The sequence below is a fragment of the Saccopteryx leptura genome, chromosome 2 (genome assembly GCF_036850995.1).
Source record: "Saccopteryx leptura isolate mSacLep1 chromosome 2, mSacLep1_pri_phased_curated, whole genome shotgun sequence".
NCBI lineage: Eukaryota > Metazoa > Chordata > Mammalia > Chiroptera > Emballonuridae > Saccopteryx > Saccopteryx leptura.
The window spans coordinates 131,442,952-131,468,582 of NC_089504.1; the positions used below are offsets into that span (position 1 = coordinate 131,442,952).

At 42.2% G+C, this 25,631-nt stretch overlaps 1 protein-coding gene and 1 pseudogene across 3 annotated transcripts in view; both read left to right on the forward strand.

Moving 5' to 3' along the window:
• LIMA1 (LIM domain and actin binding 1) overlaps positions 1 to 25,631 on the forward strand; it is a 115,301-nt gene that overhangs the window by 84,651 nt on the left and 5,019 nt on the right. For 2 of the 3 annotated variants that reach the window (XM_066368772.1, XM_066368770.1), the window contains 6 exons: positions 576 to 660; positions 2,272 to 2,420; positions 6,138 to 6,245; positions 12,147 to 12,231; positions 14,005 to 14,114; positions 23,711 to 23,844. In XM_066368772.1, the coding sequence (XP_066224869.1) occupies positions 576 to 660; positions 2,272 to 2,420; positions 6,138 to 6,245; positions 12,147 to 12,231; positions 14,005 to 14,114; positions 23,711 to 23,844 (671 nt within the window). The remainder of the gene's footprint in view (positions 1 to 575; positions 661 to 2,271; positions 2,421 to 6,137; positions 6,246 to 12,146; positions 12,232 to 14,004; positions 14,115 to 23,710; positions 23,845 to 25,631) is intronic. The other variant, XM_066368771.1, reaches the window with a different exon arrangement.
• On the forward strand, positions 16,416 to 20,016 carry LOC136393887 (centromere protein P pseudogene; annotated as a pseudogene).

Consider the following 25,631-nt stretch of genomic DNA (forward strand, 5'->3'; position numbering starts at 1 on the left):
ATTTTTCCCTAGGCACCTGTGACTATGTAGTGCTTGATATTTCTAATACTAAAATCACATTCTGTTGAATATAAAAACTAATATAAAGTCTTATTTATTCTGGATATTATTTATAAAGGAGATTTGCAGCCTGACCAGGCAGTAGTGCAGTGGATAGAGCACCAACCTGGAATTCAGAGGACCCAGGTTCGAAACCTTGAGGTCGCCAGCTTGAGCACAGACTCATCCAGCTTGAGCATGAGTGCACCAGCTTGAGTGTGGGGTCGCTGGCTTGAGCGTGGGATCATAGACATGACCCCAAGGTCTCTGGCTTAAGCAAGGGGTCACTGGCTCAGCTGTATCACCCTGGTCAAGGCACATATGAGAACGAAATCAATGAACAACTAAGGTGCTGCAACAAAAAAATTTATGCTTCTCGTTTCTCTCCCTTCATGTCTGTCTATTCCTATCTGCCATCTCTCTGTGTCTCTGGCTAAAAAAAAAAAAAAAAGATTTGCAGTCTTCTTTTTTGAACACTGCATCAAGATTTCCCATCTTTGATCCAAAATTAATGCTGGGCTTTGTTTCCCAAACAGATTCTTCGGGCCCAAAGTCGAGGTGCAGGTGGAAGAAGGATCTCTGAAAACAGCTATTCTCTGGATGATTTGGAAATGGGGCCAGGTAAGCAGAGAGTTCCATGAGCATGATGTTTTCTGGGAAGCACTCATTAGTAAACAGTACCTTTTTGCCTCAAAGCAATGCTTTTGAAGGATGAGTGGAACAAATGAAAAGAAAGTCTATTTGTTAGATACAAGTCATCCCCAAATCACATTGCCCTCCACAAATAGCTTCTCTGGTATTTTTTGTTGTTGTTTTTTGAGGGAGAGAGAAAGAAGCATCAACTCATTTTTCTACTTTGTTGGTACAATGATAGCTTCTTATATGGGCCCTGACCAGGCCTTGAACCAGTGACCCAGGGCAGCACTCTGTCCACGGTGCCACTGGCCAGGGTGCTTCTCTGTATTTTAACCCATTCTTGTCAGTGGCAACTTGCAGCAAACATGGTACTTTTGCAAGATTCCAAAGGAAGTACTACAGATAGTTTTGGCTCCATGGTCATCTGAGGTTTGAGGGCTCCTGTGAATGGGCAGTGTACCGTATTACATACTGGTGGTAACAAAACACCTTGAGGGTGGACTTATTATGTTTCAAAGGGCATGTAAGGCACTGCACACACACACATACTCAAAGTTAATAAACATAAGAAAGTCATCAGCCTTCTAGTAATCAAAGAAATACAAATAAAATGACATTGAGATCTAATTATTTTCACATGTAAATAAGCCAAAAATTTAAAATACACAGTACTCAATCATGATAAAGGTTCTCCTTTTCCTTTTTTTCCTTTTTTTTCATTCAGTGAGAGGAGAGGAGGCAAAGACAGACTTCTGCATCCACCCAGCAAGCCCACTAGGGGGCGATGCTCTGCCCATCTGGGGTGTTGCTCCATTGCTCAACAACCGAGCTCTTCTTAGTGCTTGAGGCTGAGGCCATGGAACCATCCTCACAGGGGCCAACTCGCTGCAGTTGAGCCATGGCTGTAGGAGGGGAAGGGAGAGAGAGAGAGAAGCAAGAGCAGGGTAGTGGAGAACCAGATGGGCACTTCTGTGTTCCCTGACAGGGAATCAAACCTGGGACATTTACATGCTGAGCCAATGCTCTACCACTGAGCCAACAGGCTACAGCCTCTCTTTTTTTTTTCCAAGTGAGAGGAGAGGAGATAGACTCCCTCATGTGCCCCAACCAGGATCTACCCAACAACCCCCCTGGGGCAGATGCTCTGCCCAACTGGGGCCATGCCCACAACTCAGCTATTTTTAGCACCTAAGGCAGAGGCTCCACAGAGCCATCCTCAGTGCCCGGGGTCTGTGTGCTCATACCAATCACCAATCAAGCCATGGCTCTGGGAGGAGAAGAGAAAAGGGGGAGGGGAACAGGTGGAGAAGCAGATGGTCTCTTCTGTGTGCCCTGACCGGGAATTAAACCCAGGACATCCACACTCCGGGCTGATGCTCTACCACTGAGCCAACTGGCCAGGGCCAAGGTTCTCCTTTTAATGTTGGGAAAGTGAGTGAATATTATCATATAAATGACAATTATGTTCCTGCTTTCCTTCTTTGTACTCTTAATAAAAGAAATTGATTCCATTACATTAGCCCCAAATTGAGAACTTTGAAACCACTGAAATTATATTTCATCTTTTAATAAAGCATGTTTTTTGCATGCTTACAGGTCAGGTGTCAACTTCTGCATTCAACACAGAGAAAAGTGAGACTAGACGAAATCTGGAGATCCCGCGCCTGTCAGAAACCTCCATAAAGGATCGAATGGCCAAGTACCAGGCAGCTGTGTCCAAACAAAGCAGTTCCACCAACTATACAGTATGTGTTCTACATCATTCATTTATTTATTCATTCATCCAGCAGCTAGTCAATGAGCACAGGAACTAGAAATGTTACCAGACCCAGACTTGTCAGCCCTGGTTCCTTCCCTCATCTCCTCTCCCCCAGTTCTCTTTTCACGGAAATTCTACCCTAGCTTTATTCTTTATTCCTACCATGTTTTCATCCTGCCTATGCTTTCCTAGGCGTTATTCCCACTCCTAGGCGTTATTTTTTTGTGTTGTTACCATCCAGTAATGTCATTGAGAGTTTTCCTATCTCTTCTACTTAATTTTGTTGTTGTTAAAGTAGTGTTTTATTAGTTTTAACAGAAGAATCTATTTTATTTTTGTTTTTGAGGGAAGAAAGGGCACACAGTAGAGAGAAATATTGGATATATTCAACATTAATATATGATGGAGTTTTTGTTTTTTTCATTTTTCTGAAGCTGGAAACAGGGAGAGACAGTCAGACAGACTCCCGCATGCGCCCGACCGGGATCCACCTGGCACGCCCACCATGGGGCGATGCTCTGCCCACCAGGGGGCGATGCTCTGCCCATCCTGGGCGTCGCCATATTGCGACCAGAGCCACTCTAGCGCCTGAGGCAGAGGCCACAGAGCCATCCCCAGCGCCCGGGCCATCTTTGCTCCAATGGAGCCTTGGCTGCGGGAGGGGAAGAGAGAGACAGAGAGGAAAGCGCGGCGGAGGGGTGGAGAAGCAAATGGGCACTTCTCCTGTGTGCCCTGGCCGGAAATCGAACCCGGGTCCTCCACACGCTAGGCCGACGCTCTACCGCTGAGCCAACCGGCCAGGGCTAGTTTTTACAATTTTTATATTGATATATAATTCATATGACATAAATCACCATTTTAAAGTATACAGTTCAGTAATTTTTAATATATTCACAGGTTGTCTAATTCCAAAAACATTTCCATCACCCCAGAAAGAAACTCCATGCCTATATGCTCACTCCCAATTCCCCTGGCAACCACTACTTTCTGTCTTTATGGACTTGCCTATGCCAGACAGACATTTCTTATAAATAAAATTGTACAACATATGGCCTACTTAATCTTTACTCCTTGTGATATAATGATTTCCTAAAAAATAGAATAGTAGGCCCCGGCCGGTTGGCTCAGCGGTAGAGCGTCGGCCTGGTGTGCGGGGGACCCGGGTTCGATTCCCGGCCAGGGCACATAGGAGAAGCGCCCATCTGCTTCTCCACCCCCCCCCTCCTTCCTCTCTGTCTCTCTCTTCCCCTCCCGCAGCCAAGGCTCCATTGGAGCAAAGATGGCCGGGCGCTGGGGCTGGCTCCTTGGCCTCTGCCCCAGGCACTAGAGTGGCTCTGGTCTCGGCAGAGCGACACCCCGGAGGGGCAGAGCATCGCCCCTGGTGGGCATGCCGGGTGGATCCCGGTCGGGCGCATGCGGGAGTCTGTCTGACTGTCTCTCCCCGTTTCCAGCTTCAGAAAAGTACAAAAAAGGAAAAAAAAATAGAATAGTAGATGATAAAAGGGTAGAGAAATAATAAGATGATGTGCTCAGTAAGAACAAAAATTTTGGTATTCTAAGTAAAATGGAGAATCTTTCCATTTTATATTTACCTAGACTTAACTATCAGGGTGATACTATGGAACTGCTTAATTGAAGTTACCTTTTAAATGACATTTATCCACATGTGCATATGTATGTATACACATATACATATACCTATATATGTATCTTTCAAATATTTGTTCCTTCCAAGATTTCAAATTACTATTAATAATAATAATATTATTATTATTATTAAATATGAGGTGAGGAGTCAGAGAGACAGATTCCTGCATGCACCCTGACCAGGATCCACCCGGCAAGCCCTCTATCTGGCAACACTCTTCCCATCTGGGGTGTTGCTCCATTGCTCAGCAACCGAGCTCTTCTTAGTGTCTGAGGCTGAGGCCATGGAGCCAACCTCAGCACAGGGGCTAACTCACTCCAGTTGAGTATCGCTGCAGGAGGAGAAGAGAGAGAAAGAGAAGCAAAAGGGGAGGGGTGGAGAAGCAGATGGGTGCCTCTCTTGTGTGCTCTGACCGGGAATTGAACCCAGGACATTCACACGCCAGGCCAACATTCTACCACTGAGCCAGTTGGCCAGGGCCTAATGTCCTATTTTTTAACAAAGTTGGAAGACTAGTGTTGAATTTTATTTGTTCCCAGGCAGACTGAAACTGGCACCTCTTAGAAATCATATTGTGTATTTCAGGAGTTGAGACTTCTTTTTCCCGCATTATTAAGTATGCATTTTTCGATGTAATTTAAGAAGAAATGTGTGTAAATCAATAGTAAGTGTGAAAAATGAGCAAACTTAGACTTTTCTTGGAAGGCAGGTCAGGAGATCTCTGGATCTTGATTCCCTCTTGCTACAGGATTTTGCTGCTGATCAGTGCCCTCCTGCTATAAACATTCCGACCAGGTAACTCCCTAAGTGGAAAAACCTGTTCAGTGACTTTTTTTTTTTTTTAACTCCTAACAGAGTTTCTGCATTGCAGTTCTCCATCTCTGAAAATTTTAAGAGTTGAAATGTTTTAGGAATTCTTGTAAAAAGTACATTTTATCTCATCCCAAAGGAATTTCCCAGGCCCCTTACAGAGGGTGGTTGTAACACGGCACACTCTCTATGGCAGCGATGCCAGATGCTGGGCTTTGAGAGGGGGTCGGGAAGAGTGGTTGGGCTGTTGGCCTGTTGTCTTCCACAGTGCTGACTGCCAGCTCCTCCCTATAGATGCACCTCCAGAATGTGTGCCGTAACCTGGAATTCTATACCCAGTAAATCAGTCACACACACACTCCCTTTATTGGCCCTGTGGCCATAAATTATTTGTTTTCACCCCATGCCTAAAGAATCACAGAGAACAGAAAGGTACTAGATTACTAGCAGACTAACTGTAGGGAATGTCCATATTCATCTACCCCTATATTGATTTTGGATCTAATAGAGAAAGTTAATTTTAGTATTTTGCTCCGTGTGTTCTTTACAAGGAAAAAGAATTGATTATTCTTACTCCTGTGACAGTATTAATGTCTGCTTTTTATGTTGAGGCTCTGTTATGAGAAGTAGAATAAGGCATGTCATTAGTACAATGTGTAAATTTTATGCAAAAAGCGCATTTTTGAAAGTCTCACTAAAAAAGGTTGTTTTATAGTATCATTGAATATAATTTGTTTTCATATGTATACATCATCCCTGTCTCTCTTTCCAGGCCGGGCATATATATATATGGTCAGTATATTTTCTTAATTATTGGCACTTGGCATCTCCTTTCCCTGCTCCAGAATGGTCTTTTCTGATAAAACTCACAAGCTTTGCATTCCCACAAGCTCTGCTGCTAAAAGAGTGAATCACAAGAACATTGTATGCTGGGGGTGCTCTGTGTGTGTGTCTGTGTTGACCTGTCTGTATTCTAATGAGCATCCGGTTTTAGACTAGTGTACACATATTTAACTCTGAGGAATGTGTCCACAGAGCTGCTTTTATTATTTCACAAGTTGGTGGTTTTGCTTGTGAGATTTAGAGGGTTGATTTTATCTTAGGCCTCTTAAAATAACTTTTATTTTCACATCCCAAGTTTACTTAATAGATGTGCTATGAAGAGAATAGAATAGTGAGAATTTATTTTATCTTATTTTATTTGAGAATTTAAAAAATTTTTTACAGACTATCTCTATTTTCCAGAATGAATTGAAAGGCAATGGCAGTGAAATCAAAATTCATAAGTTGGAGCAAAAGGAGAATGTGCCCCCAGGTCCTGAGGTCTGTATCTCCCATCAGGATGGAGAAAAGGTGGGTTGAAAAGTTGGATGTCCAGTTGCCAAGGAAGCATGTGTTCTAAATTAGATGCTTAAAATTAGAAACCACTCTTACTCTCAGCTGTAGAGTGTCTGGGAATTTGGTAACAGCTGCCAGGACAGATTGTTGTTTTTGCAGGTCACATAATTTTACTTGGGGAGCTCTGCAACTTATAGCTAACCAAATAATGAACCTTCATTGGAAAATACTTTTTTTATTTTTTTGTATTTTTCTGAAGTGAGAAGCAGGGAGGCAGAGAGACAGACTCCCGCATGCGCCCTACCGGGATCCACCCAGCAAGCCCACTAGGGGGCAATGCTTTGCCCATCTGGAGCATTGCTCCATTGCAACCGAACCATTCTAGCACCTGAGGCGGAGGCCATGAAGCCATCCTCAGTGCCCAGGCCAACTTTGCTTCACTGGAGCCTTGGCTGCAGGAGGGGAAGAGAGAGAGAGAGAGAAAAGAAAGGGGGAATGGTGGAGAAGCAGATGGGCACTTCTGTGTGCCCTGTCTGGGAATCGAACCTGGGACGGCAGGCTGATGCTCTACCGCTGAGCCAGCCGGCCAGGGCGGAAAATTCTTTTGCTCAACCAATGATCAGATGGTGTAGAACTAAAGGGGTTTTTGAAAATCTGTTTTGATTGAAAATACTATCTTCAAAGTATTTGTATATTATTAATTTAACTCATTTTAAAAAATTATTGATTTTTAGAGAGGGAAAGGGGGAGAGAGAGAGAGATTGGAGAAGTGGGAAGAATTAACTCATAGTAGTTGTTTTCTGTATGTGCCTTGACTGGGCAAGCCCATGGTTTCGAACCGGTGACCTCAGCATGCCAGGTCGACACTTTATCCACTATATCACCAATAGGTCAGGCCCTAATTTAACTCATTTTATGCAAGAAAATTTCATTCTTTCACTCAGAGTATTTTGAAAGCTAGGCACTATGCTAAGCACAGGAAATGCTAAGCTTAAAAACTAAACAGCCTGACCAGGCAGTGGCGCAGTAGATAGAGCATTAGATTGGGATGTGGACGAACCAGGTTCGAGACCTTGAGGTCACCAGCTTGAGCATGGGCTCATCTGGCTTGAGCAAAAGCTCACCAGCTTGGACCCAAGGTCGCTGGCTCGAGCAAGGGGTTACTTGGTCTGCTGAAGGCCGGCAGTCAAGGCACATATGAGAAAGCAATGAATGAACAACTAAGGTGTCTCAACGAAAAACTGATAATTGATTCTTCTCATCTCTCTCCATTCCTGTTTGTCTGTCCCTATCTATCCCTCTCTCGACTCTATCTCTATCCCTGTATTTAAAAAAAAAACCCAAAAAGCTAAACATGAACATACTATATCTTGTGATCATTATCTGCAAGGAAGCTAACAGTAGAAGGAAGACGACTGTCATAGAACAGTGTGACCAGTGCTGTGAAAGGGCTCTACAGGGCCATGGAAGCTGAGACTGACTTCCTCAAGAAAGTGATGTCTGAGCCAAGTCCTGAAGAATATGTGGAAATAGGCCAAATGAATAAGGAGAATTTTGAGTAAAGAATGAGAAGCATATTCCAGACAGACATAACAGAAGTTTGGAAATCGTAGATCTAAACCACGATGACTTGGCTGGATCAGGGGGCATATATAGACAATGGTGAGAGACAGGTGCAGGGAGAGAGCCAGGGTGGATCTTGAAAAGCTGTGTGCGCATGACACCCTTACGAGTTCACATATAGTCCTGTAGTGGTAGAAACACAGGGGAGGATTTTAAGCAAATTAGATTTGCATATTATATGTATTTATCATTATCTAAATGGCTCAGTTGGAGTAAGAAACAATATGGATGTCAGGTGAATTTATCATTTTCTCTGCTAACCCATTACCCAGTCTCTTTGACCTTTTGGTCAAAATGATCGTTCAGCCTGACCAGGTGGTGGCGCAGTGGATAGAGCGTCGGACTAGGATGTGGAGGACCCAGGTTCAAGAGCCCAAGGTCGCCAGCTTGAGCGCGGGCTCATCTGGTTTGAGCAAGGATCACCAGCTTGAACCCAAGGTCACTGGCTTGAACAAGGGGTCACTTGGTCTGCTATAGCGCCCCGGTCAAGGCACATATGAGAAATCAATCAGTGAACAACTAAGGAGCCGCAACGAAGAATTGATGTTTCTCATCTCTCTCCGTTCCTGTCTGTTTGTTCCTGTCTGTCCCTCTCTCTGACTCTCTCTGTCTCTGCCCCCCCCCCAAAAAAAATTATCGTCCAATGTTAAGTTAGATGAGGAAAAAGAGCTTTCACACCTATTACAGTGATTTATCTTAGGAGAAAATCCATTGTTTCTGTTATACATACTACCCGTGAGGCCTGTCTTCCAAAAGTTGAAGAGATCATTAAAGTTGGTTAAGAGCAATAGCTCTCAAACTTATTTCACTCTAACAGACCTTTAAATGTTTGCTGTACTGCAAGAACACTGACAGGAACACATGAGATACACTACCCATTTGGTTGGACCAAAGTAGGCACTTTGGAAAATGTTCTCAGATTAAAAGCAGCTGTACAATTTGAATCATAGAATAGAACAGGAAAAAATTTTAGAAAAATTAAATCACTTTACTTTAAAAAAATCACAAATATATGTTGAAATAACAAAACAAAATACTTGGCAGTAATGTGTTTCATAATCATAAAATCATCAAATTGCATACATCCTTGCAACAGTGGGCTCAGGCATTAGTCATATGGGTCACATGTCATGTATCAAGAGAGTGCTCTCATTAGACTGCCTGGGTTTCCCATTTTTTAAGTGAGAAATTATGTCTTAAGAATAAGTAAATAGCCTGACCAGGTGGTGGCGCAGTGGATAGAGCGTTGGACTAGGATGCGGAGGACCCGGGTTCGAGACCCCGAGGTCGCCAACTTGAGTGCAGGCTCATCTGGTTAGAGCAAAAGCTCACCAGCTTGGACCCAGGGTCTCTGGCTCAAGCAAGGGGTCACTCGATCTGCTATAGCCCCACGGTCAAGGCACATATGAGAAAGCAATCAATGAACAACTAAAGTGTTGCAAAGCTCAACGAAAAACTAATGATTGATGCTTCTCATCTCTCCATTCCTGTCTGTCTGTCCCTGTCTATCCCTCTCACTGACTCTCTCTCTGTCTCTGTAAAAAAAAAAAAAAAAAGAATAAGTAAATATATTTGCAGTTCTTCCTTATGTATTATATAAAAGACATTTAAGGGAAAAATATTCCCAGCATTGAAATTCCCTAGTCTACCCTAGTTTAGTTTGAGAAATGATCCTCTGAACAATAATGTTTGGATTGTCCCTATATCTAATTTTATATTTTTTTCTTGATTCAATTCATGCTGATTTGAAACTGGAACTCTGAGCTGAACTAAAGGATCAGAACATTTTATTTACAGCCTCAAAGAGCATCAGTGCAACTGAGTCGCAAATGGGTGGCGAAGAAAGGTGTTAAAGATAGGGCATTGTCTTCAGGCACATGCTGCAGGTTCATAAGCATTTGGATGACTTAAAAATTTTCAGAGCCTCAGCCATCCTTTTGGCTGTTTGCCTAGTTTTTGTTAACTAATACAGAAGAACTATTTGAACTGCGATTTGTTACAAAAGGACAGTAATGCTAGGGTAAACTTGCCTTTAACAGAATATTTTGTAAAGGTATTGTTCTTCCCTTTTTCCTCTTGTGAATAAATTTGTACTTTTCTTTCATGAAATGTTTCAGCAAAATCTCACATGTTCTCTCCTGGCTGTTCCTGCAGTGAAGTCATCTGGTTGGACATATACATTGATGTAATGATTGGCGTTAACTTTACCCTTTAGGTTCAAGGTGACCAAATTAAAGGTGATGGAAGAACATCCTGGGATGGATGCACCTACTAATTAGCAAAAATTGAAGAGCTTTTTATGGCCATGCACAGCTTGCAGATAATTTATTTTGTATTATTAAATGAAATAATGCATGTAAAGTGATCATTTCAGTGATCATAGTAAACACATAGGTAAAATATTAGCTGTTATTATACTGGTTCATTTATAACATATCAAAATTCCTGTAATGAAAAGAGAATAGTGGGAAAAAACAATCATGCTGAAATTCAGGTGCAGTCAGGCAACAACTTAATTTCCAATATTGTATCATAAATTTATTCAGTATATTAGACAGCCTGATATAAACTCTTAGCGTCACTCATAAAATCCCTGACGTCCACCTGACCAGGCAGTGCAGTGGATAGAGCATCGGACTGGGATGCCGAGGACCCAGGTTCGAGACCCTGAGGTCGCCAGCTTGAGCGCGGGCTCATCTGGTTTGCACAGGCTCACCAGCTTGGACCCAAGGTCGCTGGCTCGAGCAAGGGGTTACTCGATCTGCTGTAGACCCCCCCCCCCCGTCAAGGCACATATGAGAAAGCAATCAATGAACAACTAAGGTGTTGCAACAAAAAACTAATGATGGATGCTTTTCATCTCTCTTCGTTCCTGTCTGTCTATCCCTATCTATCCCTCCCCCTGTCTCTGTAAGAAAAATAAATTAATAAATAAATAAATAAATAAATAAATAAATAAATAAATAAATAAAATAAAATTCCCTGAAGTCCAAGTGAAAGAATTACATGAAGAGTGCACCTTCCGACCCTGGTTGGCTTAGTGGATAGAGCATCAGCCTGGTGTGCAGGCATCCAGGGTCAATTCCTGGTCAGAACACTCATGAAAAACAACCATCTGTGCCTGACCTGTGGTGGCGCAGTGGATAAAGCATCGACCTAGAAATGCTGAGGTCGCCGGTTCGAAACCCTGGGCTTGCCTGGTCAAGGCACATATGGGAGTTGATGCTTCCAGCTCCTCTCTCTCTCTCTCTCTCTCTCTCTCTCTCTGTCTCTCCCTCTCCTCTCTAAAATGAATAAATAATAAAAATAAAAAAGAAAAGTTAGTATCAATTTAAAAAAAAAAAAAACAAAAAAAAAACAACCATCTGCTTCTCTCCCCTTCCTTCTCCCCCTTCTCCATATCTTTTTCTCTTATAGTGGCTCAACTGTTTCTCTTATAGTGGCCCGGGCACTGTGGATAGCTCGGTACTTGAGCATCAGGCCCAGACAGGGGTTACCAAGTGGATTCTGATTGGGGCACATGCAGGAGACTGTCTCACTATCTCACCTCCTCTCATTAAAAAAAAAAAATTATTTTGAGTGTGGAGGAAGACACCAGGAAGACCTAGGGGTAGAAAGGAGAAAAAGTTCTTTACTTAAATTGGATGACTTCTGGGGAAAATTTACACCTATGCATCAGATCTGCCATATTTTTAAACACTGTTATTTTGAGACTGGGATTAAAAAGAGAAACTAACTTTGAAGGTGATACTGGAGATTGGTTTAAGGTAAATTTGTTTTACAGCTATAAGAAAGTCTTCGGTACTAGCAAGCTTGTTTCAGCAGGATGTATTTGGTTGAGACGTAAAGAATTAAGAAAATTAAAGAATAAGAATAGTTTTTATATGTAAAGACTTTTATTTTGCCTTGGATTGAGTTATAGTTATATGAGTTATGATTTATAGTGAGGGGCTTTGCTCTCCTTGATAGAGGGTTTTGTTTGCTACCCCCCCCCCCGAGAATGAAAAGATATGGTTTAGAAGTTATTTTATAAAGGGAAGATGATGCACAAGTTTGGCAGCAGAGTGCAGTTTGTTTCTGGCCTTACTCTGTAATTGAGAGGCATGTTAATATCCTCATAAAAGACAGTTTGCTGCCTCTTGTTTAAATGCTCAGCTGTTCTGGGGCCCGTTATTTTCCCCAAGCAGCCAGCGACTGACTGGAGTCAGCAGGTTTCTATGGCATTAACAGCGGTTTGCTCATTTATTTTTAATGTGATTCCTAATCTCACCTCCCCCTCCCTTTTTTTGGTAGGTTTCTGCAACTGAGAATAGTCTGGCAGTCTGTTCCACCCCTGCTGAAGTTGACTCCCGTAAGCATTCTTTCTTAGATCTGGAGAGTGAGGTTCTATCCTATATTTGTTCGGGGGGTATCCCCATTGCTCTCAGTGCTGAGAAAGTAGCATTGTGTTCAGCTAATGAGATCTTTTACTTGGTATTAAAGGCTGATGCTTGAATACCCTTCATACATTTCATAGATTAGGGAGAAGTTAAATTCAATGACATATGATTAACTTGGGGCAAACTGAATACTTTGATGCTTTTTTCATTGAACTTATCCTACATTTTGTACCAAATCTTTTCAGATTTAAAGCTGTAAAAACTAATTTTGAAGTTTCATTTTAATAAAAGTTTGGCAAGTATTTGAGTAACCTATTAAAAATATCTTTCCCTACACATCTAAAAGTATACCATGGTTCACCCTCTAGCCAGATTCTAGAGATTTTCCTGTTGGTATCATATTTGATCACCTTTTCATCCTATTTTGGTGTCATTTCAAACCTCACTTCTCCCAGAGATAAAAACCTTTGTTTTTTTCTATACTATATCAACTTTGATTTTGATTTTCAGTGCTATATAGATTTAGATTTCTACATTTTCTCTGCTTAGTTTATTAGACACTGAAAATTAAGCAACTAAAGTAGAAGTATGAGCTAAACAAATCTCTAGTAAACCCTATTTTTAAATTTCAGAGAGGCCCTGGCTGGGTTGCTCAGTGGGTAGAGTGTTGTCCTGGCATGCCAAGGTCACAGGTTAAACCCCTGGTCAGGGCACGGATGAGAAGCAACCAATGAATGCATAACTAAATGGAACAACTAAGTGGAACAACGAGTTGATGTTTCCCTCTCTCTCCACCTATTCCCCCCTTCTCAAATCAAAGGAAAATTTTTTTAAAGTTAAAATAATTTTTCAGAGAGAAACTCTTGCTGCTCGAATCCAGGAACATTCCTTTTGCAATCATTTTGCTTGGATGAAATTTTTCTGAGTTTGACTAGGTTTGCAAAACATATTTTTGAAAAATAAGCATTAATCTTTTAATGCTTTGTTGACTAACTCTAGATTATAAGGAATTTTTTTATGTTTATTTAGTAGCTATGTAAATGACTTTTCTCTGTCTCTTCTGAATTTTCCATACCATGAATGTATTGACAGGAAATTAACTTATGCATACAACAGGTCAGTGGTTATGAAAAGAACTTCATGGAGCCTTTTCCCATAATCTTCATCCATGAATATCTGCTATAGGACTGACCAAAAAGACAGTGTGATAATGTCGAATTTTTTTTCCTCTCTCTCATATATGCATTATAAATTTCTGCTTTCAAGCACCCCAGAAGGAGTTACTGGGAGTACTAACTACCAAAAAGTCATCAAAGTTTATAAACAGCCTTTATTCATTCTTTTTTAAATTTTTATTTTTTGAGTTTTGAGAGAGGGAGAGAGACAGAAACATCAATCTTATGTGCCGTGACTGGGGATCGAACCTACAACCTTTGCATGTCAGGATGATCTAACCAACCAAGCTTTCTGGCCACAGCTACAAACAGCCTTTAAAATTGACAAAAGCTATAAAGGGCAGGAAGTTTCTTATATAGAGTGGTTTGGATTCCCACTGTTTATGGCAAGAGATGAGAAAGCCTCCTAGATAGAACCTTATTTGTGAGAGAACCTAAGAGCATAGCTTTTAGCATTAGAATATTCCTCAGAAAAGCAGTGGTTTTCCTGGTGTTGAAAGGATAGTGCAGGTGCCTGCACTTGGCTTTGGGGAAGAACCTCTTCTGAGACTTCCCATGAGGTACTGAAAAAATGTCTTCCTTTTGTAACTCAAACAGGTAATTCCCAGGTTAAGAGTGAGGTCCAGCAACCTGTCCATCCCAAGCCACTAAGTCCAGGTGCCAGAGCCTCCAGCCTTTCTGAAAGTTCTCCTCCCAAAGCAGTGAAGGTATGATGGCAATTTCCCTCTGAGCTTTTATACATTGGTTTACTAGTGGAGCTCATTGCACCGTCTATAATTATGTTTGTTATAACCTGTTTTTGCTTTCCTGGAATGAAAATATCAAATAAGGACGCACTTTAAGGCCAGTCACTTTGCCTGGAGGTCTTGCTGCTTCTGCTCAGCTGTTTGGGTGAAGAGTGGGGGAGGCTCATTAATAGCACTCAGTTTGAAATCTATAAAACTCATGAAAGTTTTAAGAAAATCTGAAGTTAAAGAATATAAACAGTGACTTTTTTTAAAAGTCCAAATTTATAAATCTGTGAATGGGTAAAAGCTCACAAAATAGGAAATAGGAGAAATCTGTTAAACTAAAATCATCCCATTGGACAGGAATGTGCAGTGTCAACTTAAAGAGAGTGGCTCCTTGGTCTGAGGAACTTTACCATCACGTGATTAGTGGTCAGCATAGTTAAAGAAAGAATGTGGACGTTCTAGTGGAGGTGGACCAGCCCACTTACTTATATGGACATGCCCCCCCCCAAAATTTACTTGGCTATTCAACCTATGGTCTCTCTTTTTTTTTTTTTTTCTTTTCTTTTTTTTCATTTTTTCTGAAGCTGGAAACAGGGAGAGACAGTCAGACAGACTCCCACATGCGCCCGACTGGGATCCACCCGGCACGCCCACCAGGGGCCACACTCTGCCCACCAGGGGGCGATGCTCTGCCCATCCTGGGCGTCGCCATGTTGCGACCAGAGCTACTCTAGCGCCTGAGGCAGAGGCCACAGAGCCATCCCCAGCGCCCGGGCCATCTTTGCTCCAATGGAGCCTTGGCTGCGGGAGGGGAAGAGAGAGAGAGGAAAGCGCGGCGGAGGGGTGGAGAAGCAAATGGGCACTTCTCCTGTGTGCCCTGGCCGGGAATCGAACCCGGGTCCTCCGCACGCTAGGCCGACGCTCTACCGCTGAGCCAACCGGCCAGGGCAACCTATGGTCTCTTTTTATTCACCAATTTTTAGAAACCACCTTTTCCCAAACATATATTTATTCCCATAAAAATAAACCAAGGTAAAAAAAAAATCTAACACCTATTGTAGGCTGATGATTATTAAAACTGACTTGTTACAACTGAATGCTTTGCTAATGTGCTAATTTACTCATTGGGATTAATAATCAAATATACCCATGTTCCTTAATGTCTTTCTCCTCTGGTGCTCTCTTAAGTTTTGTTAATATTTAAGAGAAACTCGGGCAGAATTAGTTTTTGGGTAGTTTATACTGTCCCATCCTCATGCACATATCTGCCATGCTTGTATCTCTCAACTGTGTGCATGCTTGGTCCCTTAAGGCAAGTTCTTTTTATTTTTAATTAATCTATTTTTTTTTTTTTTTAGAGAGGGTAAGGAGGGAAAGAGAGAGCTAGAGAGAGAGAGAGAGAAAGAAAGAAGAGGGGGAGGAGCAAGAGACATCAACTCCCATAAGTACCTTGATCAGGCAAGCCCAGGGTTTTGAACTGGTGCCCTCAGGGTTCCAGGTCAATGCTTTATCCACTGCGCCACCACAGGCAAGGCCACTTCATAAAAGTTCTAGTGTGCAAAAAAGATGAAGAGAAGAAGACACAGCTGAGGAAAGGGGAGAATCCAGGATTTAAAGGGTGATTAAAAGGGAGAGGAAGGGGTAAAGAAGATAAACATGAACATTTTTAAAAGAAGCAGAGATAAAGAGAGTAAGATTTATTTAAAAGGAGCAAAAGGTGAAGAAAGTAGAAGAGAAAGTGAGTATAGGGAGAAAAAACTGAGTTATAGTGATTGAATCTGCACATGTGTTCAACTTGACCCTCTTCTCCTTTGGCCTTAAAGATCTGCTCATGCTGTGCTCACTTCATATACTAAATGAAGCAGCACATATACTAAAAAGATCTGCTCATGCTGTCATCAGCACTTTCCTTATTCCAGTATTTGGAGTCCAAACAGTAACAAATGCCAGTGGGGTTAATTTTTTCTCCAACAGCAGCCCTGCCCAGATGTGAGTCCTTGGGTTATAATTCTGGATCAAAAACAGCTAGCAAATCTGACTTGGCCATGGTTTCTGTGTGACTGAGGGACTAGGGAAATTCCATGACTAATCTAAGAACTGAAATCTGTTCTTTAGTATTTCTGAATACTCATTCTAGTCTGAATTCTCAGTCTAGCAGATCTAGTCCTTGGTTAGATTTTTAAGATCCTTGATTCAAACTCCAGGGTCTGCACTGGATGAGCAATGAGCAACAGACATTTCACTTAGGTCTTCCTGGTATACCATGAAGAGCAGATGGAGGTGAGGCTCACTGAGCACTTCCCCGGACCCATGCCTGCTTCTTTGGCCCCGGATACTCCGCAGTAGGATGCAGATAGGCCTGCTTTCACCAGACACGCACTGCAGGTTTTAAACATTGTCTAAAGAGCCTGACTAGGCGGTGGCGCAGTGGATAGAGCGTTGGACTGGGATGCAGAAGGACCCAGGTTTGAGACCCCGAGGTCGTCAGCTTGAGCGTGGGCCCATCTGGTTTGAGCAAAAAGCTCGCCAGTTTGGACCCAATGTTGCTGGCTCAAGCAAGGGGTTACTCGGTCTGCTGAAGGCCTGTGATCAAGGCACATATGAGAATGCAATCAATGAACAACTAAGGTGTCGCAACGTGCAACGAAAGACTAATGATTGATGCTTCTCATCTCTCTGTTCCTGTCTGTCTGTCCCTGTCTATCCCTCTCTCTGACTCTCTCTCTGTCTCTGTAAAAAAATAAAAAAAATAAAAATAATAAACATTGTCTAAAGAATTGGCATATACTGGTCTGCTGTCTATGTTTGCCCAGGGTCCAAAGCTCAAATGGTTATAATGAACAGAGCCTGGGATGGGACCCAATCATATCTCCACTTTTAAGAGCACTTTATTTTTTCTTCCTCAAATTTACCCTGTACATTCTGCAGGTAAATATATAGATACTTTAGTATTTATAGGAAGACCTGCTGACACAACTGGTCTCGTGGCTATATACCATACAACAAAAGATTTTTCTCCATTTTGGGAAATTATATACAGCTAAGAATAAACTGTTCACTCAGAATAGATTTTTGGGTCCCATGCAACCTGGTAAAACTCTTCCTTGGTGCCTTGTCCATTATTGAAAATAAGACATCTAAGGTCAAGACTCAATTCACTTTAAATTTTAGCTTAGTTTTTAAAAAGTAAGGATTTTGCCTGACCAGGCTGTGGTGCAGTGGATAGAGTGTCGGACTGGGATGCAGAGGACCCAGGTTCAAAACCCCAAGGTCACTGGCTTGAGCGCAGGCTCATCTGGTTTGAGCACAGCTCACCAGCTTGAACCCAAGGTCACTGGCTTGAGCAGGGGTCACTCACTCTGGTGGAGCCATCCCCCCTATGAAGGCACATATGAGAAAGTAATCAATAAATCAATAAATAAGGTGCCGCAATGAAGAATTGATGCTTCTTATCTCTCTCTTTCTGTCTGTCCCTATCTGTCCCCCTCTCTCTGTCATAAATACATACATAAATAAATAAATAAATAAATAAATAAATAAATAAATAAATAAATGTAAGGGTTTTGTATATTTTGGACACTGGCCATATAGCTCAGTTTGATGAGACTTGATGCTGAAGAAGATAGAGTTGCAGGTTCATTCTCAAAAAGGAGTTATTCTGGATGTAGAGCTCAGTGGACCCTGTGAAGAGAGTCAGAACCTTTTGATTCAAGAGATGCAGAGGCCTCTTTTTTTTTTAAATGAGAGACGGAGACAGACAGAGAGAGGGACAGACAGACAGGAAGGGAGAGAGATAAGCATCGGTTTTTCATTGCGGCACCTTAGTTGTTCATTGATTGCTTTCTCATATGTATCTTGACAGTGGTGCTACAGCAGAGCGAATGACCCCTTGCTCAATCCAGTGACCTTGGGCTTCAAGCCAGCAACCTTTGGGCTCAAGCTAGCGACCATGGGGTCATGGCTATGATCCCACGCTCAAGCCAGTGACCCAGTGCTCAAGTTGGAGACCTCAGGGTTTCCTGGGATGCAACCTGGGTCCTCTGCATCCCAGGCCGACATTCTATCCACTGCACCACCGCCTGGTCAAGCAAGGCCTCTTAAGCTTTATGTTCTCCATTGGAAGAAGTTATCCCTTAATTGTTTCCAGAGCAGGGGATAAAAGAGGCAATACAAGGAGATGTAGCTGGCCCTGGGCATACCTACTGGCCCTCACTGTATCCAGGACAGCCCAGTCCCAGCTTCCTTGGCTGGTCCTGCTGGTGACTGTGGAGAGAAAACTGGCAGACTGCAGGAGAGGACATGCACTATGGCACCAGCTCTGTGCCCTGCCGGCTGTCCCTTCCTCTACACACAGAGTAGGAGGTTTCATGCTCTTTTGCACAGTGATCAGAATTATGCTAGAAGACATCCAGAATCTTTTCTCACTAACTACACGTTACTGCTTTCTCAAAGCACTAACCTTTCTTTTACATGGAGAGCAGTCTATTTAAGATGTGAATTTCCCCCAAACCCTTTCAAAAAATTTCACAGAAAGCTAGGAGAGAAGTTAAGACTATAAAGAACTGGCTCAATCATTTACTATGTGGTGAATAATTTTAATTTAATTACCTAGATATTTCTCACAAATTGGGAGGAGGGAATGAAAGGCATTTTGTAGTGTTCTGTCTGAGGAATGGAGGTCTGATGTCAATACAGAATTTCCTTCTGATTTCACTAGGGCTAAAGCTAGTTAGCTTCACTGCCTGTTGCCAGCTGCTGCCCCTTACACACACATGAATATACCCCAACTAAAGCCTTCATTAAACTAAAAAATATACTTAAGATAGGAGAGTGAAAGAATGAAGATGAAGAGCCCCTCCTGTTAGCGCCACGCTGTGTACTCCAAGGAGGCGGAGGTCCGCATCTTGGACGCTGAGATTGAGGTCCTGAAACGGGTGTTTGAGGAGCTATCGGTATCAGGGGAAGACACCGCCAGAGTCCAAAAATCATTTCAAGTATACTAATCTCATTCTGAAGGATAGGAGTCTTCAAAAGATCTGAGAAGTAATCTTGGACATTTAGAATCAGAACTTCTATTTCTAAGTACGCTTACTGACATCAATATCAGAAATCACTCCAAAAGGACAGGAAACCTAGCAAGCACTGAGGTGACAGAAAAGAGCATAAAGAAAGTTCTGACCCTGGCCAGTTGGCTCAGCAATAGAGCATAGGCCCAGCATGTAGAAATCCTGGGTTCAGTTCCCAGTCAAGGCACACAGGAGTAGCGACCATCTGCTTCTCCACCTCCTCCCCTTTCTGTAACTCTTTCTCCTCCCCTCCTACAGCCATGGCTGAATAGTTTGAGCAGTTTGGCCCCGGGCACTGAGGATGGCTTTATGGCCTCCCCTCAGGCACTGAAATAGCTGGTTGTTGAGCAATGAGCAACGGAGCAGTGGCTCCAGATGGGCAGAGCATCACCCGATAGGGAGTTTGCTAGGTAGATATCCTGGTCGGGGTGCATGCCAGAGTCTCTCTGCCTCCCTGCCTCCCTGCCTCCCACCTCTCACTTAATTTAAAATTTAAAAAAAGAAGAAGAAGAAAAGAAAGTTCTACAGAGACATGAATTATCAGGAAATTGCCATAAGATTACATTTCAAGATGAATTTCAGATTCTGGAAATCCAGAATAAGAATTTATCTTCAGTTATTAATGACCTCAACATAATAATGGAGCCCACTGCATATTCAGAATTAAGTGAATTTCTGTCTAGAAGAAAGAAGAGATCTGTTTATGTTTTTCCAAAGCCTACACTCTTTTGTGGAGTGTTAAATATCATAAGCACACATTTAAGCATTTCAAGATAGTGTCTAAATTTTTAAAATGTAAACATATATGAAAAAATCAAGCTTGTGTTAATTTGGGGATTAAATAGAACATTCTTTCCTTAAAGTTTTTAAACAAAAAAAAAAGTGTTTAATTGGCCTTTGGAATTTGCAGTTATTTGGAATAAATGGAGGAGGAATTCTTTTGGGGGGAAAAATAACAATGGAGCTGAAGGCATGCAAATTTGTTGGAAAAATAGCTTTAAGTAGATGCTGATTAGCAGAGGCCCTCAGATGGAAGAGACATGACAGTGTTTATGAGCATCAATTGTTTATATATTACCTCATTCATTCCTGAATATTTCAAAGATATTATCTACAAATTTTAACTTGAAACAAAGACTGTAGTTTGTTCAAAGTGCTATAGTGAGATTATTTTCTTTTGGGTTAGCATCTGCTTTCTTCTCCCAAAGAGTTTCCTTTAGTTATGGAAATTAAACATTCCAGGAAAATTGAGAAAATGCTTTGTTGATTTGTGTGTCAGTAGTTCTGAGTTTTAGTTTACTGACTGTGAGAACTTTGATAATGCACCTTACATCCTGGAGTGTTAGTTTCTACATGTGAAAAAAGGTGAGGGAAGGGAGACGGAAAAACATCTTACATACTGAAATAAATATATTGCAAAGGTTAAAAATGTCTAACATTCTAATATTGGCAGTATTTTAAACGTGGCTGTGCCAAGTCTGAGCATGCCATGAAGGCATGGGCAGGATGTACGCCAGGCCTACCATAATGGCAGAGATTTCTGGGCATTGACTATGCTTCCTGTTGTCTGAATAGACATGGAGGCAATTACAGGAAAGTGGCTGAGAGCCCAGGACAGAGGAAATAAAGGGAAGGCACAGCCGCAGCCACTCTGACTTGGCATTATACCATGTTGGCATCCTCTTGTCTTTATGAAACTATAAAGGCCCTTGGGCAGCTGCCTCATAAACCTTAAGTAATGTTAAAAAGGGGTTGTATAAAAAATGAATGGGAATCTGGTAGGTCTGGCTAGTTAGAAGCTTGTTGTTAGCTATCTCAGCAGCAGTCTATAGGCAGACCTCCGAGATATTGTGGGTGCGGTTCCAGACCACACAGTAAAGTGAGTTGTGATTTTTTGCTGATGGAGGGTCTTGCCTTTAATTTGTTAAAAATAAAACAAAACAAAAACACAACATCTGTCAAGAGTAATAAAGCAAAGCGGAATAAAACAAGGTATGCCTGTCTGATTTTGATATTAAAGAAGAATTATTTTTCACTTGTATGGGTGTACGCTCCATTCATCAGAATGCCATTGTGGATCAGGTGTGGGAGGTAGTAAGACACTAAAGAACTGTTAATGAAACACTCCTGGTTGTGGGTGAAGGCTCATAAAAGCTCTCTCTCCTGAGCTGGGTCATGTTCCAATCTCAGGTAGATAGATATGACTGAGACTGATTTTGCCATGATTAGAGGAGTTAGTTAAAAAAAAAAAAAAGAAAGAAAACATGGTCTTATTCTAGGATCTGAGTCTGTAACTGAGTTACAGCTCAGCAGCAGTAAAGCGCTCCCGGGCGCACTAAATGCTATGTATTCATTGAAGGTTCCTGTTTGTCTCTTCCAGCTTCTGCTTCCTGCTCCTGGTACCTAATTTCTGCTCCTGCCTTCCACTTTCCTCCTAATGTGAGCTCAACTTTCAGCTTTCTCTCAGGTTCTCCCTTCTATTCACTGGGCTGCACCCCTCTCCTCCGGTGTGTTCTCTCTCAGTGGAGGGGTGCTCTGTAACCGTCCATTCCCCTTTACCCATTTCCTTCCATGCCATGGGAAATTTGCCTCCTGCTCCGTCTGTACTGACCAGCAAAAATACTTATTTTCCTAAGTCAAGTGTTAAAAAATACATAATCCACCCAGCAGCTGAGAAAGATTTTCAATCTGATGAATCCATTTGTCCTATTACTTTTACATTAAGTGAATTGTAATTTGCACAGGCTCTCTGCAGTGGCTTCAATTGTACTATTATTCCCAATTATTCTGCATTTTAATGTATCTCCCGCTTGCTAGACAAGGGCCTAGTCCTTTTAGAGAAAACTAATTAAACTATTCAAAGACATCCCCACTTAAGTCCTGTCTTGTTAGCGGTGCTCATATAAGAAAAAAAGAGTTCAGAACTCTAAATAATGCCTGAATTACTTCCAACAGCATTCAATATAGTAACATTTGATCACATTTAAATACCTCCATCACACTTGGCAAACCAGATTGTGCCCGTGGTCTTTGGTTCCCTAGGTTTTTCTTTTCAGGACCATACCCCTAGAAATGGAGGCGGGCGGGGTTATTAAGGAGCCATTTCCACCCAGTTCTGCTCCTTCGTTCTTAAATCTTTTGATGCTGTTTGGGAGTTTCCCACTAATTTTATTAAACTTCTTTTTACAAATCTTTCCCTTTACTTTTGTGCCCATTTCCTAGTCTCCTTTCCTGTTCAAATCTGCTTGGAAAACCATTCCTATTTTTTGCTTTACCTCCTAGTGAGTCATGTGACAAGTGAGCTAGCAGTGTGAAATTTTTATGAATCTATTTTCAGGCTTTTTAAATCAAAATTCTGTCTTGTCCATACCTGGCTTATTTTCAGCTTACTTTAACCATTCGGGTCCTGGGCCTTGGAACTAATTTATATAACTTGCCACCACGCTGGTCTTGGCAGCAAAGGGGCCACCCACGTGAGAGCTTCCCATCCACTTTAACCTAACCTGCTCCTGCATTTACTGGTTGAGGTTTTTCTGTTGGGACAAGTCAAGGGTTACACACCCCTAAGGACTTGGTACTTCCACCCCTAGTAGCCATTTTACATAATAGTCGTTTCTTATTATGTAAAAATGTATGGTTTTGGAATTGTGGCTTTCATCACTGCTAGAATACTAAGTATTTTATGTTCTTTAGGATTGGATTTACCAGTCAGAACAGCCGTGCTCACCATGTCCTGTTCCACACTTCACAAATAGTTCATGATTCCTAGGTGGTTATGACTCCCACTCCCCGTTACCTTAGTTTCATTCTCCTTTGTCTTTGTTTATTTTTTTAAGGTGATAGAACCTATAGCTTTATTGGGCTATGCTTTCTTCTGGAGTCCTAATAAAATAAAATGATGTGAATCTCTTTTAAATTGTTCCATTTATGTGTTAATTTTGACTTATTTAAAAATATGGTGCCTAGTGAATTGAGCAAATCAAGATTATATGCGGAGGGAGCAAAAAGATGCTTTATCAAAGTGTCTTTTCCTAATTCCCAAAGCCAAAAGCTCTTCCTCTCCTTGAAATTTTTTCCTTCAGAATTTGTTCTTATAAAAGTCTGTCCTATTTTTCCTTGGCACTTGAATGAAACAATCAAACTTCTTTCTTCTTGTGTGTGATGACATTTTTCCTAATTTCCTGTCTGGGAACAATTTGTGTGTACCATTTTATGTGTATGGTGGCTTGTCTAAGCCTTTCTCCACAGTCCATCCCTAGTTCCACCCACCCTCAGTGGCTACTGCACTTAGGGCAGCCAAGCAGTCTGGGAAAGGAATTCAGGGCAGCCTCTTGGCTTCATAGAGTCAGCTGATAGAATCATAGCCGACTTAACGTTCCTATGAGAAGTGACAAACCAGGTTAGAGAGTCCTTAGATAAATGTAAATGTCAGAGCCCATCTCAGCAGAGTACTAACTCATCACTGCCCATGGTAAGTTAAAGTTGTTCTTTTCCTTTTGCTAGAAGTTTCAGGCACCTGCAAGAGAGACCTGTGTGGAATGTCAGAAGACAGTCTACCCAATGGAGCGTCTCTTGGCCAACCAGCAGGTGTTTCACATCAGCTGCTTCCGTTGCTCCTATTGTAACAACAAACTTAGGTAAGCCAGACTAAAACAAGCCACCTCTCTGCATAGCCGGGCCTCCAGAGGGAGTCTTTGGCTTTTAGAGCACTGACACTAATAGCTATTGTGCTGATACTGTACTATTTATTGGTTGAAGGCCCCTGGAAAAAGTAAAAAGTTCCAGTTAGTGACAGGCATTTCATATCAAACGATAGTAGTGTCTGGAACTTATTGGTGCATTTTTATATTAATTTACATGTTAGAACTGAAGCTTAAATAATTAGGGTAGCAGGTAAAATCCCCTGTGACCTAATTCAGTAGAATGTTTTCCCTTGAGCCTTGGCCTTTGGCACAGTGGATAGAGCACCACCCTGGAGGGTGGAGGTCACCAGCTCAATCCCAGGATCTCTGGCTCCATCGTGAGGTCCCCAATCCTAGGTAGCCAACGTGATCCCAAGGGCACTGGCTCAACCCCATCCCTCACCCCAGGTCACTGGTGTGAGCCCCAGTCAGGGCATATATGAGAATCAATTAATGGCACAACTAGGTGGAATAAGTTGATGGTTTTCTCTCTCTCTTAAAAAAAAAAATGTTTTCTGCCTGACCAGTGGTGGCACAGTGTATAGAGTGTAAACCTGGGATGCTGAGGTCCTAGATTTGAAACCCTGAGGTCGCCAGCTTGAGTACTGGGTCACTGAGCATGAGATCATTGAAATGATCTCATGGTCGCTGGCTTGAAGCCCAAGGTCGCTGGCTTGAGTGAAGGATCACTGGCTGGAACCCCCTGGACAAATCACATTTGAGAAGCAATTAATGAACAACTAAGCTGCCACAATGACGAGTTGTTGCTTCTTATCTCTCTCCTTTCCTCTCTCTCTCTTCTTATTTCTCTCTCTCTTTCTCTCGCGTGCATGCACACACACAAAAGGTGTTTTCCCTTGGTATCATAGAATCATAAAGTTAAGAAATCTCAGGAGGCCGGACCGGACGGTGGCGCAGTGGATAGAGCGTCGGACTAGGATGCCAAAGACCCAGGTTCGAGACCCCGAGGTCGTCAGCTTGAGTGAGGACTCATCTGGTTTGAGCAAAAGCTCACCAGCTTGAGCCTAAGGTCGCTGGCTCGAGCAAGGGGATACTCAGTCTGCTGAAGGCCTGTGGTCAAGGCACGTATGAGAAAGCAATCAATGAACAACTAAGGGTGTTGCAACGTGCAAAGAAAAACTAATGATTGATGCTTCTCATCTCTCTGTTCCTGTCTGTCTGTCTGTCTATCTGTCCCTGTCTATCCTTTTCTCTGACTCTCTGTAAAAAAAAAAAAAAGAAATCTCAGGAGGATACTTATCTAAGCCCTTACTTTGAAGTGTCCTGAGCATTGTGTAAATGGTAACAATAGTAAGGATGTATTTTTCTATATGTTGCTTCATTTTCTTTCTGAAAAAACAGTCATGTGTATTATTTCTTCCAGGTTACTCAAAGTATGGATATAAATGTGGCAAATTGGGGAAATATTCCATATTAACTCATTTTTTGTTTTTTTTTGTTTGTTTTTTTTTTGTATTTTTCTGAAGCTGGAAACGGGGAGAGACAGTCAGACAGACTCCCGCATGCGCCCGACCGGGATCCACCTGGCACGCCCACCAGGGGTGACACTCTGCCGCTACCAGAGCCACTCTAGTGCCTGGGACAGAGGCCAAGGAGCCATCCCCAGCGCCCGGGCCATCTTTGCTCCAATGGAGCCTTGGCTGCGGGAGGGGAAGAGAGAGACAGAGAGGAAGGAGGGGGGGGGGGGTGGAGAAGCAAATGGGCGCTTCTCCTATGTGCCC